The following is a 17850-nucleotide window of genomic DNA, read 5'->3' on the forward strand; positions in this document are numbered from 1 at the left end:
AAAAACATGTATGGAAAGATGATATTGTAATTTTTATTTTTATTTTAAGAATTATTATTTACATAGACACATTTATAAATTCACATTCGCATGTAGTTGTTTGTTGTAGACATTTCCTGGCAATAAGCGAAGATTTTTTGGAATGCTTTTTTCAGATAGCTTTTTTGTCACTGAGTTTCTGAGTAACCTTCATCTTAAGAGAGCCATTTACTGTTTCAGGTACCCGACTTCCATCATCAAAGAGTTCAGTTTCAAGTACGACAACTACTGGCATGACGTCATCATCCTCTTGATAGAAGTGGTCATTGTGAGGATCATCGCATACTTCACCTTAAGTAGAAACGTCAAGAAGTCTTCGTAATCACTAGAGCTCAATTTGTATTTCGTAAGTTATTTAATACGTTTGTGGAGTGGCTCATAATTTGTGAGCGGAGGGCCTAAACTTCGCAGTTACTGAGTGTGGACGGAGCGTGGCCCAGACTATCCAGGTTTAGAGTAGGTTGAGGATTACGTTATGGTAGGAATGAGTATGAAGGTGTAATGTGGCATGGTAATAGTCTAGTTTTTGAAAAAAAGAGATCCAGCTGCCTTTTTGGTTTTTGGGTACCCGCTTCTGTGAGTAAATTTCACATTATACACCTTCAGAAAATTTTACAAATAGGTAGGATTCTGAATGTATTTGAAAAATTTACTCAGTTTATTGGCAAGCCAAAGGTATCAAGTTGTTATTGTTAGTGGACTTGAGCAGTCACAAAGTTAGTCAAAGCAAAGAAAAGAGGATACTTTTAGGGAAATTGGAGATACTAAGACATGAAGGTATACCTATAAACAGTGATAAGGTTTAGTATTAAGTTTAAAATATAGTAGAGTTATTTTATGAAGGTAGTTTTTAATAAGATGGAATGAAAGTACTTACGTTTTAAATGAAAATCAGTACTTAGTTATTACAAAAAAGTGCGCTAGCTGTACATTTCTTAATTGGAGCCTTGTTGAGGTGTTTTTTTTTGTTTTTCGCTCATATTAATGGCAGGCCGATGTGAGTGATCGTGAAATACACAGGTTTCTGCGGCCCACACTTTACCTACAGAATTTTCTGAGTTGCCATTGTTTTTAGGAGTATTTATATATTTTTTTCAAGCGTAAAGTATAATGTCAACCCTGATTCGCCTATTTTATTACCTACTTAAATACTATTAATAAAATCCTCAAATCTTTTGAGAATTATAGCATCTACTTGATATTACAAGTTCTGCCAATTCATGTTGTGCTTCAAATAGGTACTTAATTTAATAAGTTTTAATTTTTGATTCTTGCCGATTTATAATTATGAAGGTTTTAAGTATATTGCTGTAAGTTTGAGTTTCCAATTTAATTTTAATTTAGTGATTCCAGTGCTATTTGGTAAGGTAATCTTACTTCAATACAATATCTTATTTTAACTGCCAACACACATTGCTACACAGAGTAGATATTTAGATTGAGAGTACAAGACATTGACAGTAAATTTTATACAAATTGATATTTCTTGCTTGCTTGTAGTTATAGTGAAAGTGAACTTTAAGTTCATAAATCTGTTTCTGAATCATTAACTTATAACGAGTTCCCGTTTTATTAATAATAATATTCAATTACTTTATTAGAAAAAGAGATTCATCCATGACACAAAGTCAAGATGTTGCCGTATCGTGCCTTTCAACTTAAGACTTTGAATAATTTACCTCTCTAAAGTATCGTATAGGGCGTAGGTTACATCTTATTATTATTTATAGATTTTATACTAAACATTTTTACTTTCGGTAAGCACTATGTTTTCACAGAAAATGCCAAGATTGCCACAAACACTTTGATAGGTAATGCTTCTTTTAGTAAACTTTAATGAATACTTCATATATTCCCCTGTTGAATAGTGTTGTAACTAATTACTACGTGAAACAGTCATCAGAGCCCCTAAAAGGTTTTTACAATTTACGAAAAAGTTTTTTTTTTTGGTTTTTCTTCTATTGTCTGTCAAAAGTTTCATGATAGTTACTGCTAGAGGCGCCGCTTTGTATGCGAGAAAACGGAAACTTTTATATTTTTCGACAAACTATAAAATCTGTACTAGATGTACAGGCCCTTAATAAAGTACTTACTTAACTTTCGTTCTTTCAATTTGTATTCAGAATCAGAACTCAGTTAATTCAAAATGTTCTAGGTACTTTCTAATAGAAAAAGTGGTTTATTAAAAAAAACAGATATCTGGATTGGTCTATCCACTCTTATTGTCCGCATAATGTTAACACTCCTATTAATATTTATGTAAAGTAGGTATATTTTTCATGAATTAATTTTTTCAAGACCACTGAGCTTATTCATGTTTTCAATTTTGTCTGTGATATAAAATATTTTTGTAATATCTAGATAGAAGGAGCTAGTTTCACGAATGATTTTCTGAAAAATATTTCAAATATACTTAATAATAATATTATATAAATAACATACTTACTTTACTGTTCTTGGAAAGTAGGTAGGTAATAGGTAAAGTATATCTAGTTTAAGCACCTTTATTATAAAAATACTTGACCTTTTTTAACATTAATGTGTAAATTTTATTTATTTTGGATTTATGGTAGTCTTAAGAAACGTTGTAAAACAAAATTAAAGTTTCTGATGAATATATTTTGTTTTGTTTACATTTTTAAAAATATTTATTTATGACTGAGTAAATAATAGTAACTTGTTATATTATAGAACCTTAACCCTAACTTGGCTCTTTTCAATTTCATAGAAATTTCTTTCTATTGTCAAAGTAGGAAAGTCAATTCGAAGTTACTTTAGCCATATTCTATTCTCTGTGGGGGTGTAAGTACCTACACTTGGCTCTCTCGAATGGAACCTTTGTGCATATCCCTAAGGTCTAAACTGCCTTCCTAAGCTTGGACCATTTCCCACCACGCTGGTCCAATGCTCACCCGACTGAGCTACCACCGCTCCTACTTTAGCCATAAAAATCAAACAGTTTCCCATGGTATTTCAAAATATTTACCTGTTTATGAGGACTCACACTGTATAAATAATCAATTTTAAATTGCACTGTAGCATCATTAGCTTACAAAAATATGTTTCACCTACATTAGATAGTTATGCTACCATTAATAGCATCAGCAGCCAATATAATATAATCATCTACTGCTCCTGGATCTAGGCCTATCCTTAGGAGCTCCACAACCCGTCAACCGTCTTCGGCCATCTTCATGCAACAACCGACTACCTAAACCTAAACCCTTTTAGCCATAAAGGGTTATGGTTTTTTTGCAGATATCACTTTTTAAATAAGCTTTAACAGGTTTATTTCATACATAAGTTACTTTCTAAAAAGTTTCAAATATTCCAGCAAGATGGCGTTACTTGTTACTTGTATCATGGAATATTTTTATAGGCTGGCTCCGCTTGCTCTACCGTGGGCTGTCATGAGTGATTGTGATTGATTAAGTGGTTAATCCACGTTTAATTAGACAGATCATGTCAGATATAAAACAATAGTATTTAGAGCAGCAAAATGGTGATGAGCCTCCGTTTCTTTACTAACCTTAAAGATCTGGTGAATCTTGGTGATTATTTATACAGAAACCGGATTCTCAGATACTAGGTACTCGATAAAAATTGTATTTTTACGAATAAAAGCCGGTCGCGTCATTCAGAAATTCACGCGAACTTTCGAATGTAATAATTGGGTCAAAATCAAATTATGGTACTTACGTCATTAGGTTCATGGTAGGTAGTTAGTAACTTAGTAATAACGGGTATGTTGAACTTGTGTATAAAATTCATTCATGTAAGCCACAGGTAGGTAATAAAAATATTTTTGCAGCTTCAGTCGGAAATATCTCAAGATAAACGCTGCCGATGTCGTTAAGCAAGTTTGCACAAACTTTGTAAACTGAAAACCTTGAAGAGTTATTGGTACTGATGTTTGAGTTATGGACTTATGATTATGCAGAAGTAAAATTCAATGAAGAGGGGAAATAATACAAGAGTAAAGTTCGGTAATAATTTAATACGTCATAAATAAATTATTAACATAACCAATTATGAATGTCATAATTGATTCTTTCAATAAATAATAGAATAAGTTAAGAATTTTACACTAAAAGCTAAGTTACAAACTAGTACTTTTGGCAACTAATATTCTGTACAGGAAGGACAAGAAAGGATCAACTGTTTAGCCTTTGCAACAATCATAAATAGTAATAACACAATAATAAAAGTAAAATTTAGAAATGTTTTTAACATCATGTGAGTCACATTTGAGAAAATCTACCTAATAAACATGAACTTAAGTCCTGCTCAGTAAGTAAGTCGAGCACAACGCCGTTATTATTATCATCTGTCATACTTAAGTTGAGCTTAACGTGACGTCAGTTTTGAAACCAGTTAAAGTACCTGCTAGTGAGTGTAATAAAATATAAGTTCATTACGTGTACCTATTTATAAGCATTCCTATAATTATTGGATTTCACTTTAGTCGGCTTAAGTCGGGTATCATAGAAATTGCACCACTTTATATCGCTTCATATCATAACATTAGGTATCCTAAGTGAAAGGCTATTTATGGCCTTAGAAAATAAATGATTTTTCACAGCGCAGTATAAAGTTTCTCAAGTAATTTATAGTGTTAAGTCCCTGGATATCAGAGGTACGGTTAGCAATAAAATCAGAGTCCACAGATTTTCACTTTCGAAAGGAAAGGTAAAATTCTTACAAAACAGTTCAAAGTAGGTCTCAAGCCTCGCAGCATTTTTCGTATAAAATATCCATTAATGAATTTAAATATATTAGACATGTTTCTCCCGACAGTTTTACAAAACCCATCAAATTACATTTATGTTATAGTTAAGATCTATATCTCTAGTCTCTACCTACGCGCCTACAGAAACTAGCTCACTCAACCATTAATCTTTATTGATTATAACGTTGCATTTTTATATCGCAATATACGAACTTAACTATTCGCTTGAGAACCAAAATGCTACTGGTGAAAGTACCTACAGCTTTAACCAAAATGTTAGCACCGACAGTCTTAGCGTTAGCTAAGTTTACTGTTACTGGAACTGTCACTTTTAATTGTATTTTTTGTCACAAGAAAGCTACACGACCACAACCACTATTTTGTTGCCAATAAATGGAGCACGGCCCTTATTCTGGATAGCGGAGTTCTGTTATTTATTCTTCGCCAGTTCCGTCAACAAGAACCGTTTTAAAAAACGAATCAAGTTGTACGTTGTCAATAGTGTTAGGTACTCTTTTTTCTGTTCGGAGCAGCAAAGCGTGCTCATGGCCTTGCTCGTTCAGTTACTAGTTATTATTACTCTGTGGTTCAGTTTATCAGAATTAGGCGCCTCTGGTCAGATTGAATGCATTACCTGCAGTCGGCGACTTTCACGCCGCGCGTGCGTCTCGCCTCAATAAAGACCACCGCCGACCGCCACACTTTTTCTCCACATACTAATTATTGAATGATAACAACCAGATATTCGATATGTTTCTGGAATTCGAATGCTAGCTCTGCGTTATATAAAAACAAGCTTATGCAATGTAACGCGTTTCAAATGTTACACGCGATCCGTGACAGATCGATACACAAATTGCAAAGCCTAAAAGCGACCGAGAGATCGCTCTCTCATTCATCATAGAAAACCAATTATTTGTACAGTGATTCATTTCGTTTTAGCACGCGATGTTCATAATTGCTCTACAAATTAGATATTTTACTTTATCTTGTCCTACCTTACTTATAAAGATACTAAAAATAATGTCGACTAGTTAACATATGCGCCATATTCTTCCATGCCGTTGTTGTTGTATCCGTAGTGGACGCTGGCGATGTCCTCTCGTTCTCTTCCCTTCACGGAGTTGTGGTTTTTGAAAGCGTTGAGGATGACGAGGCTGAGGGCCAGCTTGCCCACCATCAGGGACTTGAACAGCATGAACTTGAGCATGCCCAGGAACATGGGGATGATGGCCGACTGGATCAGGAACGGCATGATGAACATCGGCAGGATCCGCTGCAGCAACTTCTTCTGCTTGCCTCGCCCTGGAATTTGAAAAGGGTAATTATTGAGGTTTCTTAACGGGGTGCAAAACCAGAGTGACGTGTCAACTGTAATTTTATACATCCGTCGCATCATAGGTGGTCAGCGACTGACGCTATACTATACACCACGGTGACAAATCCTAAATCAGGTCTAATGTTTTTCACTGACACGCTAAGAAGAAGAAGGTTTTGTAACTGTCTGAGAGGAATTAAGCGGTTTGGACAGACACGAAATGAAAGTTGAATTACAAAACAGAAACTAAACAGCAATCAATTTAATTCAACGATGTTATTTTTTTCCCTATAGCTTCTTCATTAGGCGTTTTATGCTTAGAATGACCTAAAAAATGTATACAATCAGTCATAATCCATTTTGGATGATTAAAGTTTATGACGACATAAAATCATGCTACGAGTATGTTACACAATTGCCACCAACACCATACAACTGCTAAAAACGAACTATCAGACGTTGCACTTAAAATGAGAGAAAGTGTCATTGGGAGATGATGGTGATGCATAAATAAGGGATGATGAAGTAGAGCACTTCAGTAAACATTGTTGAGTGCATTTTGATTGGTAGGTAGATACACAAGTTTCCACTATGCTGGTGGTAATAAAACGCACAGTAATTAAAAAGACATTAAACTAACAACATCGCTGCATGATATCAATTTCATCAATTGCTTTCTTTTACGATGCACGGCTGTGTTATTAAATAGATTAATTTTGTTGATGTTGTTAATCGCATGTATATTAAAATAGATTACTCACCTACCTACTTGTTTTCTATAAATAATTATACTGTTTTATGCGTGAAAGGGTCCTTTTGAGTCTGCATACTTAAATAAATACTAGCTAAACTTACGGTACTTAATTGTCAACCACTAGCAAAGGGTAGTCTTACGAATGCCTAAATTAGCGTCAGTCAGTCCATGCATCGAAGCTCTATGGCCAAAACATACATACATATGTAATTATGTACATACGCACACATACACACGTCAAAATGTTAACAACCGCTCTCTTTTAGTTCGGCAAAATACGTTTTGAACATAATGTAGGTAAATAATAAAACCATTCAATCCATTGTCAGCCCGTATAATGCGTATTTATCAACATACAATGCTTCATCCCGTAACTGCATACACCGATGTTTTTATTTCATTCAATCAAGAATGTATATACTACGAAATTATCATTTTATTAGTAAATTCTATTTTATCAGCTTTATGACCGGTGTGTTAATTGACCTGCATTCAGGCTGTTCACTGAAAGAGTTCACCCTTTGAGCCTTCGGGTTCCCAAATGATGGATGGAATTTTTAATAGCTATTGCATTCGGGCTCAAAAATCACAAAGCGTGTGTAACCATAGAGGGTATTGTATGTACCTATCCATTACTTAGTTACTACGTGTAACTTTGAAACGTCCCCACAATTAACCGGCATAATTATCGTACATTATATACGTATGCACATGAATTATGTAAACATACAGGGTGATCGCTTACGGGGCCAAGCGAAGCCCCGTTTGAGTAGACACGCGTGAGTTACTTCAATGCACTAATAAATAACCTTAGAGACATTTTTGAAAGTAAGTGTAAGCAATCTCGGAATAAAATCGAGTAACTTCAGCAGTCACGTGTAATTTAAATTTTGCTCAGTGAAAGCCCAGAATTATCATCCAAGTAATGATAATCAGGACTATTTTTTATTGGTTATATAACTATAATAATTATAGTAATAAGTGATTTAAACTTAGTAAGTAGCGAGTTAAATTGTTTCACACTTAAGTGACAAAGTATTCTATAAACAAATTTTGATTCATGAATATGGCCTTACTATGAAAATCACTAGGTAAACAGAAAAAGGCTAGTTTAATGACGCCGCGCCGTCAGCAATATTGAATTTGTTAGTGGAACTATATTATTGCTCGTGAGTGAATTTGAAAATCACTGATGCAATAATTGTTATCAAATCCGCGTTTAAAACCACAATATTAATTAAATTAAGTACGCTTTAGAAAAAAAATAAAAATAAAAAAAAAACACGCACTCACGCCTTGTACTAATGTACTCCCTTGCGGGGTAGGCAGAGGTGCATTGCTGCACCCACTTTTCGCTAGAGTGTATGTTAGTCCCAATGTAATACGGGGCGGGCCTATTGCCATTTTACGGGCACATCCAAGACCCGAGAACAAATATCTGTGTTTAAACAAATATCTGCCCCGGCCGGGAATCGAACCCGGGACCATCGGCTCAGTAGTCAGGGTCACTAACCACTACGCCATTCGGTCGTACGCTTTAGACTCTCGTCAAAGCTACGCGGGACGCAGCGACAACGACAGTTTTAATCCTAACTATGCTAATCCTAACTATCCTAATCCTAACTTCCTAACTAATATTATAAATGCGAAAGTAACTGTGTCTGTCTGTCTGTCTGTCTGTTACTCTTTCACGGTAAAACTACTGAATGTATTTGAATGAAATTTGGTATACAGACGGTCTAGACCCTGGGAAAGAACATAGGCTACTTTTTATCCCGGAATTCCCACGGGAAATCTTTTTAAGGCAAAGCGAAGCGAGCGGGAACAGCTATAGTGAATAATATTTTTATCGAGACCCGAGACATGGTGGTCACCGTAGTTCGGTCTCGTACAGAGTATGGAGCGGGCTTAATATTCATGAAAAGAGCCACCCCTAGTGACGTATCAACTGGTCGTTGCACCCTGGGCACGCAGCGCCTGAAACTAATCTGACCGACCAATCTTTTCACCTATGATAAACTCAAGCCTATCTTGTGTTTGTCACCTACACGATGAGAACATGCGGTGCCTATATTGAAATAAAATAGCTTTTTTTATGGCCCTATTATTTTGAAAACTGATAGAACGTTAAATGGAACCGCTGGGAAGATTTATGCAAAACAAAGTCAAAAACTTTCCATCTAAGCTAAGACGAATGGCAGTTTTTTTTAAATAATGAATTTTTAATTTTATAGCTTGCAAAATTGCTACTTAGCTGAGGTTGGTAGGTTATTCTGCAATGCGAATTTAAATTTCATGCTATAATTACATAATTATTACTTACTTTAAAATCTAAAAATAACTTTTAAGCCTGAGGTTAGATTTCACAGTTTTACGGTTAATATAAACCTGTCTTTCAGAGATGGGTAGACTATGGGTCTTAAGTTCCCAAATCACTTTATTAGATACATTCAGAACATGACATAATATTAATTAACAAAACAAAAGCGAACTCACCCTCGTCATGGTCCTTGTTCAGTTCGACTCCGAACGACAGCAGTTTCCCGGTAGCGTTGCTCTCTTTCGGCACTTCGACGTAAAATCCTTCTTGGAGGTGTAACTTTTTCGGTTTGCTCCCAACGTGTTCCAATTTCGAATCCACCGTTTCCGGCGAAGCGGCCGCGAGCGCGGCGAACATGGCGAGGCACAAGACAGTTGCGCGGGCATCCATTCTGGCGTTCACTAAACAAATGCACAGGTGTGCGGCCTTTCTGATGCCGCAACTGGATTAACTGGTGTAGCTATCAGTGGTGGTACCGGCCCGGCACAATGTTGCCACTCGATTATTCGCCATTGCGGTTTTTGGCAGTGAACAGACAAGGACGGAGGACGCTTGACGATGCGGCTGAAGTCACGTCATTGAATCAGCGCGTTTTGGACTCGTGTTGTTGATCCGCGTATTTTGTTTTTAACTCTTTTGCTTTGTTCGTGACGGTCCATTAACAGATGGCAAAGAGTAGATGTCCATCCATCATCTGATGAAGAGCTATGATACTTAGCTCGGATGATGAGTGGTTTAGTACAATTGTACACAGTGAAATGAATGGAATGACGCAGAATAGTTAAATTGTCGGTTATGTTGTCACTCTACGTCTACCTTCACAAGTTTGCGTAAACCAAAAGTTTTCTTTTTAGTAATGAATATCGGTTCATGAGCATTTCTAATGAATTTAAAATAAGGTTGACCCTGCTTGAGAAATAAGCACTAGGACTTTTTCATACTTTGAAATTCCATATAAGAACCTGAAATCGCATATTGCACCACAGTGGGCGCCATCGCATCGCCACCTTAGACATATCGACATAATTATTTAATTTAGGCAAAACGTTTAAAAAAAAACTATCTAATTTCCTATTAATAAACAAAAAAGACACACAAAACATTTTATAGTATTGGCACTATGTGTGAAAAATTAGCGCTGTATGATTTTCTTAACAACATAATTTGTGTCTATCTGAATAACATCATTTATGTAGAGCGGCGACCACTGTATAATAGATAGGGACTCCTCCCACACATGGCCATTTGTTAAATGTAAGTGAAACTTTGTATCCCACGGTAAGAAAATCTTGCAACGTAGATCTTATGTAGTGTTAGGTAATATAAAACGTGCGAATTAACTTCACTAAAGAGGCGACAAAGTTGCACTTTCGCCATTCAGTTGAAACAAAAGTGAAACTGATTATATTCGTCATTATTTATTTCACTATTTGAGAAGTAGAAAATGAAGAAAAAGAGACTATGGCTAGTTATAGTTGCCCCAATGGAATCATTTTATTGGAATAAAGAAAGATTTTGTAAAAAGGATCATTTTATTAGTAAATATTGTGGAAATACAATCTTGAAATCATAAAAAACATATTTTTATGATTTCAAAATGTATTGATACTCTTCACAATAATTTTCTGTAGCTGAAACGGATGATGATATGATAAATTTCCTGCCCCATGTGTTTTCCGCTCTCTACTTACTGAGTGGAATTTTACATTTTATCGATATTCTTGTTAGCAGGTGAATCCACCCTGTATGATTATTATGTAATATCACACACACACGCACTCACGCCTTGTACTAATGTACTCCCTTGCGGGGTAGGCAGAGGTGCATTGCTGCACCCACTTTTCGCCAGAGTGTTATGTTAGTCCCAATGTAATAGGGGGCGGGCCTATTGCCATTTTACGGGCAATATCATCATCTCCATATCACAGAGCTTAATATTAAGAGGGATGATTAAAGAAGCCAAAGGAATGTAACTAATTGGAATTTGTTATCAAACTATTTTGGAATAATACAGGCATCTATTTGAGGATTACAATTTTAGTCTTTTGTTTTTGGAAATTTCTAAGTTTCATCAATAAAACTCAAATAGAATTTTGACGAGCCCTAAGGTCACTGGAATTTTGTAAATAAGACTGGTAATTTTAAGTTTTCAGCAATTTCGGCACTGGAATTGTTTTGAATCTTTTAGTAGGACATTGGTAGAACTGTAACGATATTTACGTAAAAACTATACGGATAAATGCCTGTTTTTTGAAGCATTAGAGAAAAATTATCTTATCCAATATTAAATTAACATAAAACGACCAAACGAATACATCCATACATTATTTATTACGTATAATTATATTACCTAACAATAACTTTCTTACGCACAGACATCCATAGATTAGCGATTAATAAGGAACCAGTTAGAAATCGCAGTTCACTTTTCCCGTGACCCGCATCTAGGAGCCTTGATCTTACGGAACTAAACCTAGCTATACGTTTAGCAGTACACGGTACAGTCAGCAATAAGAGAACTGTCCACCCCCAGCGTATACACTTTCATGTGAAAAAAATTAAGGGTGGGTTGCACCATTTAACTTTAACTATTACAAACGTCAAATCTCTTGGCGATACAGATCAATCTTCAAGAGATTTGACGTCTGTAATAGTTAAAGTTAAATGGTGCAACCCACCCTAAGAGTAAGAGTTAGCTTAAAACCCGATCTGAACCTGACCTTGTGAGGAGGCATATTAGGTCAGTAATTCAGTATCAAAATGGTTTATAGTGGGGGTAATATCTCGTTGACTGTACACGATATACCTACCTGCTATAACTACATAGGTATTTTTGAATGGACCACAGAATGAAAATGTTGCAGAAACGACGACGGTATAATTAATCCGCTATCGAGTAGTACCTATTTAATGTTGCGAATGTTACGATGGACACCTTGATTGGATAAATCTATTAATTTTAGCATGTCAGTGACACACAAGCACGTCTGCGTCAGCTAAGTGCTATGTCCTGAAGCGTGAGCACTGAAACTTTCTCCTGCCATAGTTAAATAATTTGGAGCACGCCTATAAATCAATGCTTCGTCATTTTGGAAAAATTATATGCACGTTTTTCTTATTTGAAGAAAAGTTTCATGAAAAAATGTATACGGTAGCTTAGTTTCCTTACTTCACTATCACTACACTGTAAGCAACAGCGCGCATCAGGCATCCTTTCACCAGAGATGCCAAGAAGCCTGCTTTTTAAACTGGTTTAAATGTGTTACATATACGACCTTTATGTAATATACTTAAGAAAATAATATGTGAGCTAACTTCCTCCTGAAGTTATAAAAAAGGAAGTACGGACTATGTTTACTTATTTACTTATTAAGTAATTAGGATCTGAGGACTGCGGAATTAATTTATAACGGATAAAAACAAACGTATTTCAGAAGCAAAAAGAAAGCTACAGTTTACTAACACCAAAAATATTACTTCAACAACAACAAAATATTGCGTGATTATTTTTTTGTGTGTCCATTGTATAAAAAAGTAAATAAATATCAGCTTATTTTTTCAATAAGTCATGCATGAGCTTTTGTTTGGGGTGGTCGCTTTTATAATAAACTCGAATTATACATCAATATACGGATACTTTACAATAGTAACAGTATAGATAGCCGATTAAGTTAGGGAATGTAACGTATTAGTAAAGTGATAAAAACATTCTAACCCTAATTTGGCGTAAAGTTAGAATGGGCTTAAATTACTTAAATTGGTTTTACCTACGTATTTTCACCATTCCCATAACCGCCTAAGCCTTACATGTGGTAGTTAAACATTTAAATATCTGCCATTAAATTTGAATCCCGTCCTACTATAATGTCATAATTTATAGTTAGTGCTTCCAACTGAGTACTTAGGATTTTACTGCCTCAATTATATGTACCTATATTATACTGTAATGTATAGCTGCAGACGCAATCCTAACTTCCTAACTAATATTATAAATGCGAAAGTAACTGTGTCTGTCTGTCTGTCTGTCTGTCTGTTACTCTTTCACGCCAAAACTACTGAACGGATTTGAATGAAATTTGGTATACATACGGTCTAGACCATGGAAAAGAACATAGGCTACTTTTTATCCCGGAATTCCCATGGGAAAACTTTTTAAGGCGAAGCGAAGCGCGCGGGAACAGCTAGTAATGTCTCGTCTACAGAAAAACAGTGCAAAAGAAATGTCTCGTCAAATATCACTCCACATCAACCACTGAGCTCTTATTTTAAATTATCTCAATTAATAGATTTACCCCCTTATTCATAAGTTACTGGACGGAACAAATTGTTCTTTAACATTAACAAATTGTTCTTTGACAGAGAGTGACAAAACGGTTCAATAACTAAAGCGTCCAGTAACTTTTTTTTTGAATAAGGGGGTTATATTGTAACTATTCCTTGGTACAATGGTTGTCATTAGGTTGAACTTGAAGCGACCTATCAGTAAACAAAAATGCGGAGAGTTTTTAGCTTTGTTTTTGATACTATATCTAGTTTGTATATCGTTAATCTAAGCGTTACACTAATCCGATTCGCCCCAGTATACTATACCTATAGGATAATGCTGTGTTGTGTTCATGTTCGTTCCATTTTGCACATTTATGCGCTATCTATATCCAATCCATTCGTATGTATTACCAAGTACTTACGAGGAAAGCGTTTAAAGCTGCGTACAGACCGGTCCAACGAACGCCCAACGAATATTTATCATACATAATACAGGGCAGACTGCAGCAACGAAGATCAACGAAACCCGTTCGTTGGCGTTCGTTTGGCCGGTCTGTACGCAGCTTAAAGCGAAGAGAAGCTCGCGGCAATTTAATATAGCCTGTTGTTTACGCTGAGAGTAATTGAACCCCATCTTATAAACACTATTGTGTGCGTTGCTCAAGCTAAGCGGGGTATAGCTAGTTTTCAGTAAACTAGAGTGTAGTTTACTGAAAACTGTAGCCATAAAAAAAGTTTTAAAGGGTATTCAGAGCGGTATTTGGCAGTTTTATATAATACTCGTACATTTTAATTTATGGATTTACTGTACGGTCTTTAGTAGCTTCATATTTTTTTTCTTGTCAAAACTCAAAAAAACATTGAGGTTCATAAAAAATATGAGCATTACAGATAGTAATAATTTGTACTTAGGTAGTTAGGTACTAACACTGGCGTAATCGTCTTAGTAATCTATAATCGGATCCGATTTATTTGCACAAGATTTGAATTTGTCACGATTCGTAATCATTTATGTAAACCGATTCTGTCTGTCTTGAGCATCGCTGTACAGTCAGCAAAAGAGATATGTTGTATTATTATTGCTTAAATTTATCTTCATACTAGGTAATTCAAATTCAAATTCAATCTTTATTGACAAAAAGGGGCCGTCTATTAATCACGTGAGGCTCAAAGGGGGGGGTGAGGGGGCACCGAAAATCTCACGAAACATGAAGAGAGGGGAGGGAGGGGTCTCGTTAGACATCACGTGTACTAATTACGTGTAAAATGTAAAATTTTGTCACGTCACGTGTAAAATTTTGAACGGCTAAAAAATTTGAACGATTTAATTTTTCTAGTCAAAAATAGCCTTTACATAGACTTCCAAAAAGATACATGTGATCCAAGGGGGGAGGGGAGGGGTGGTGAGAAAAACGACCTCACGTGATTAATGCACGGCCCCTAAGGTGTTAAAATAAGGGGGAGGGCACAGGAGGACACGGTACATATGTCGCAGGCATCTGGCTTAATCTCCTTTTTTGATTGAACCACTAGCCCGTTCATTGGATGGCGCTATTCAGTTGTATGACTAAAGGACAACTCGTCAAGTCGTTGATTGTAACGTTTGTAACGTTCGACGTCTTGACTGAACGTCATTCAGCGAAGTCGTTGAATGGTATATAGTATAGCAACTTTGTAATGTCTGGTTAGGGTGTAAACAATAACAATAAAAGTACCTTCATATTGTTGTTCATAATTATCCAGTTCTGTCACAATTTTTTTGAAACTATCCGCCCGCGGCGTAATAATAGATAATCCATGTGGTCACACTATTTTAACACAAATAACGCAGTTTCAAGCTAATTTATTTGCAAAAAACTAACAATATAGGTGCTTTTTGTATCAGCTGTTTGCTGTTAGACGCCATATTTGTTTTATTCACCACCTGACTGATTTTAAGTCAGCTAACTAGTTGGACGTTTTGTGACGCTTGTACAATCAACGTTCGGCCTAGTCATACAATTGAGTAGCGCCATCCAATGAACGAGCTAGCGGTTCAATCAAAAAGAAGATTCAACCAGATGCCTGCGACACATATACAAGCTTTTTAAAATTATTATTGTAAACGTATTTTACATCTCCACCAACATTGACGTTTCAAATTAAAGTGTCACCGTAAACATAATATGCAATAATAATAAAATTATGCACTTATATTTTTTGTTGACTGTAGAATTGTAGATACTTAAAAGTTGAATCAAATTTATTTGAGCTTGTTGGGCATATTATTATTTAATTCACTTTATTGTCATTTAGTTAGTGAATTATTCATTCTTCGAGTAAACCAATCTCCAAAATAAGTAACTCAATCCTGTCTTAAGTGCCTACTGAAGGATTAAATTGTTATGACTATACATTTCTTAAATTGACTTATTTCTTTTATAGAAAATCAACCACAAAATAGGTAAAGAATATAGGTACCAAGGTACCTACTATGATTTTTTTCTATCTCATCATCATAAATAGGCAGTTCATATTGTATTAGATAATGTAATTTTATTAATATTACCTAACATCCTATATTGAAAAGAAAGTCCAGTTCTTTTGCATTTTTGGACTGCTTTACAGAACCAGTTGTAGTACGTACCTACCTCTTTAGTATCATTCTATAGGAACAAGTTTGCTTTTGGTTGCTCAACAAGATTGTGACGTAAAATTCAAAATAAATAAAATGTTTGGCTTGTTCAGCGAGAAAAATCCTGAAATCGCAGGGAGACAGATTCTATTCGTCGTCGTATATATTTTTTACTAACTACGCCATAATTATATTAATTATTGCTAAACACGATGGCGTTCAAAGCAAAAAAAAATCGCTACTTAGTCCATTACAAAAAATATGATAAATTTCCACCCTGTCGGTACCTCTACCTATAGTCATATAGACAATAAAAATATACTTTATAAATAGATGGCCTTTACGCGTTATTACGCCTATTTTAAGCGTGTACATAAGTAAAAGTAACTGACGGAACTGTAAAAGTTTAAAATAAAATAATTAACTGGCCGTGAAAGTTAAACGGGTTATAAACTATGTGATGGCACGCAGACACACAACGTGCTCAGTGTTTAATATATTTATTTTTCATGCATAATTTAGTTCAATTTTTAATACTAAATTTTATTTTGTGTGCATAGTGAATAAATATAGCTTTTTGACATTCTCTTTGTTCATAATCTGGAAGCCTTGTTACCTAGGGGAAATGTTCAATGTTTTCTTTAAACAAATGTAATGTTTTGCAAATAATGTCCCAAATTTTATTTTCCATAATATACAACAGTTTCATATATATAAAATCTTTTGCTTTGTTATGCGGTAAGCTGCACAGTGGTAAAACACAATGTCCACAAAAAAGGCACCTGAATGATTCTGTCACAAATAATTTACATACGAGTAAATACGTAAATCAATCAAATCATAAAGAAGCCTTTTCAACCGAGCTTACCATTAAATACAAAAAAAAAACTTAAAACTTAACCTAAGTAGGGGAGACCGGGGACAAAAGTAACAGTTTGTAGTTTCTGTCTGATTTCTCGTTATTAATAACATTTACGATAAAATAAATATAGTCACATAAAACTTTCGTATATAGTCTACAAATATCCATTATTACTTTACTTAATGCATCGCGAATTTTAGCAATTTTAAAGCCTCAAAAAAAAAAGGGAAATCGTTACTTTCGACCCCATCGGCAGGGCGAAAGTAACAAGGCATGGGTCGAAAGTAACAACCCATAAATTCTGCCCAATGTTATAAATACGATTCAAAATAAAGAACAAAAAAATCAATCAAATTATTTAGTTAAGAAAACTTCTTAAAAAACTATCAAAACTAAAAAAAACTTATAACTTATTGACAAAACTAAAAAAAAACTTCTTAAGATAAACTTTAAATGAGATCCATCATTTAAACTGACTAACTGATAAGAAGTTGTTTTATTTGTGCTATAATATACAATATTATGGCACAAATATCCAATCAAAACAACAAAAAATAAAAATTTACAATGTGATATGGCAAACTTACCAAAGTAACATGTTACTTTTGTCCTGCCGCGAGCTGTTACTTTTGTACCCATCCCCATTTTTGAAATATCAGGTGACATAACTTTAAAACAGCACGTGTTATTCGAACACAATTTATATGATGCTAGAGACAATCTTATAATGAATCAATGAGCAAATAGTCATATGATTCTTGGCATATTAATTCTACGTAAACACTAAATGAATAAACACCAAAAAACTTACTTTTGGTGTGTAAAATCACGAAATGCTCACTAACACAAACTTGCACCGCGGCTCGGGTGCGAAAAATGATAGCATGCGCGGGGGGCAGTGCAAGCTGTCAACCAACGGTCGCGAGCGACGTTTCGGCTATTGGGGAA

The 17850-nt window shown here is 35.1% G+C and overlaps 2 protein-coding genes across 2 annotated transcripts in view; one reads left to right on the top strand and one right to left on the bottom strand.

Moving 5' to 3' along the window:
* LOC105390390 (ATP-binding cassette sub-family G member 1) overlaps positions 1-2656 on the top strand; it is a 54097-nt gene extending 51441 nt beyond the window's left edge. The window contains exon 12 of the mRNA XM_048624327.1: positions 220-2656. Within this exon, the coding sequence (XP_048480284.1) occupies positions 220-361 (142 nt within the window). The 3' untranslated portion in view covers positions 362-2656. The remainder of the gene's footprint in view (positions 1-219) is intronic.
* A 1360-nt stretch (positions 2657-4016) lies between these two features.
* On the bottom strand, positions 4017-9591 carry LOC105390389. The gene is made up of 2 exons (XM_011561688.3): positions 9337-9591; positions 4017-6073 (listed from the first exon to the last, which is right to left on the bottom strand). The coding sequence occupies exons 1-2, from the start codon at positions 9548-9550 to the stop codon at positions 5799-5801; spliced, it is 489 nt and encodes a 162-aa protein (XP_011559990.3). The 5' UTR covers positions 9551-9591; the 3' UTR covers positions 4017-5798.
* Positions 9592-17850: the final 8259 nt, after the last annotated feature.

The sequence above is a fragment of the Plutella xylostella genome, chromosome 12 (assembly GCF_932276165.1).
Source record: "Plutella xylostella chromosome 12, ilPluXylo3.1, whole genome shotgun sequence".
In the NCBI taxonomy this organism is placed as follows: domain Eukaryota; kingdom Metazoa; phylum Arthropoda; class Insecta; order Lepidoptera; family Plutellidae; genus Plutella; species Plutella xylostella.

Coding starts and splice junctions, on each gene's coding strand:
- LOC105390389 (XM_011561688.3), bottom strand. CDS start 9,550: ATGGATGCCCGCGCAACTGTCTTGTGCCTCGCCATGTTCGCCGCGCTC. Junction 6,074..9,336: donor GAACAAGGACCATGACGAGG/GTGAGTTCGCTT, acceptor TTCAAATTCCAG/GGCGAGGCAAGCAGAAGAAG.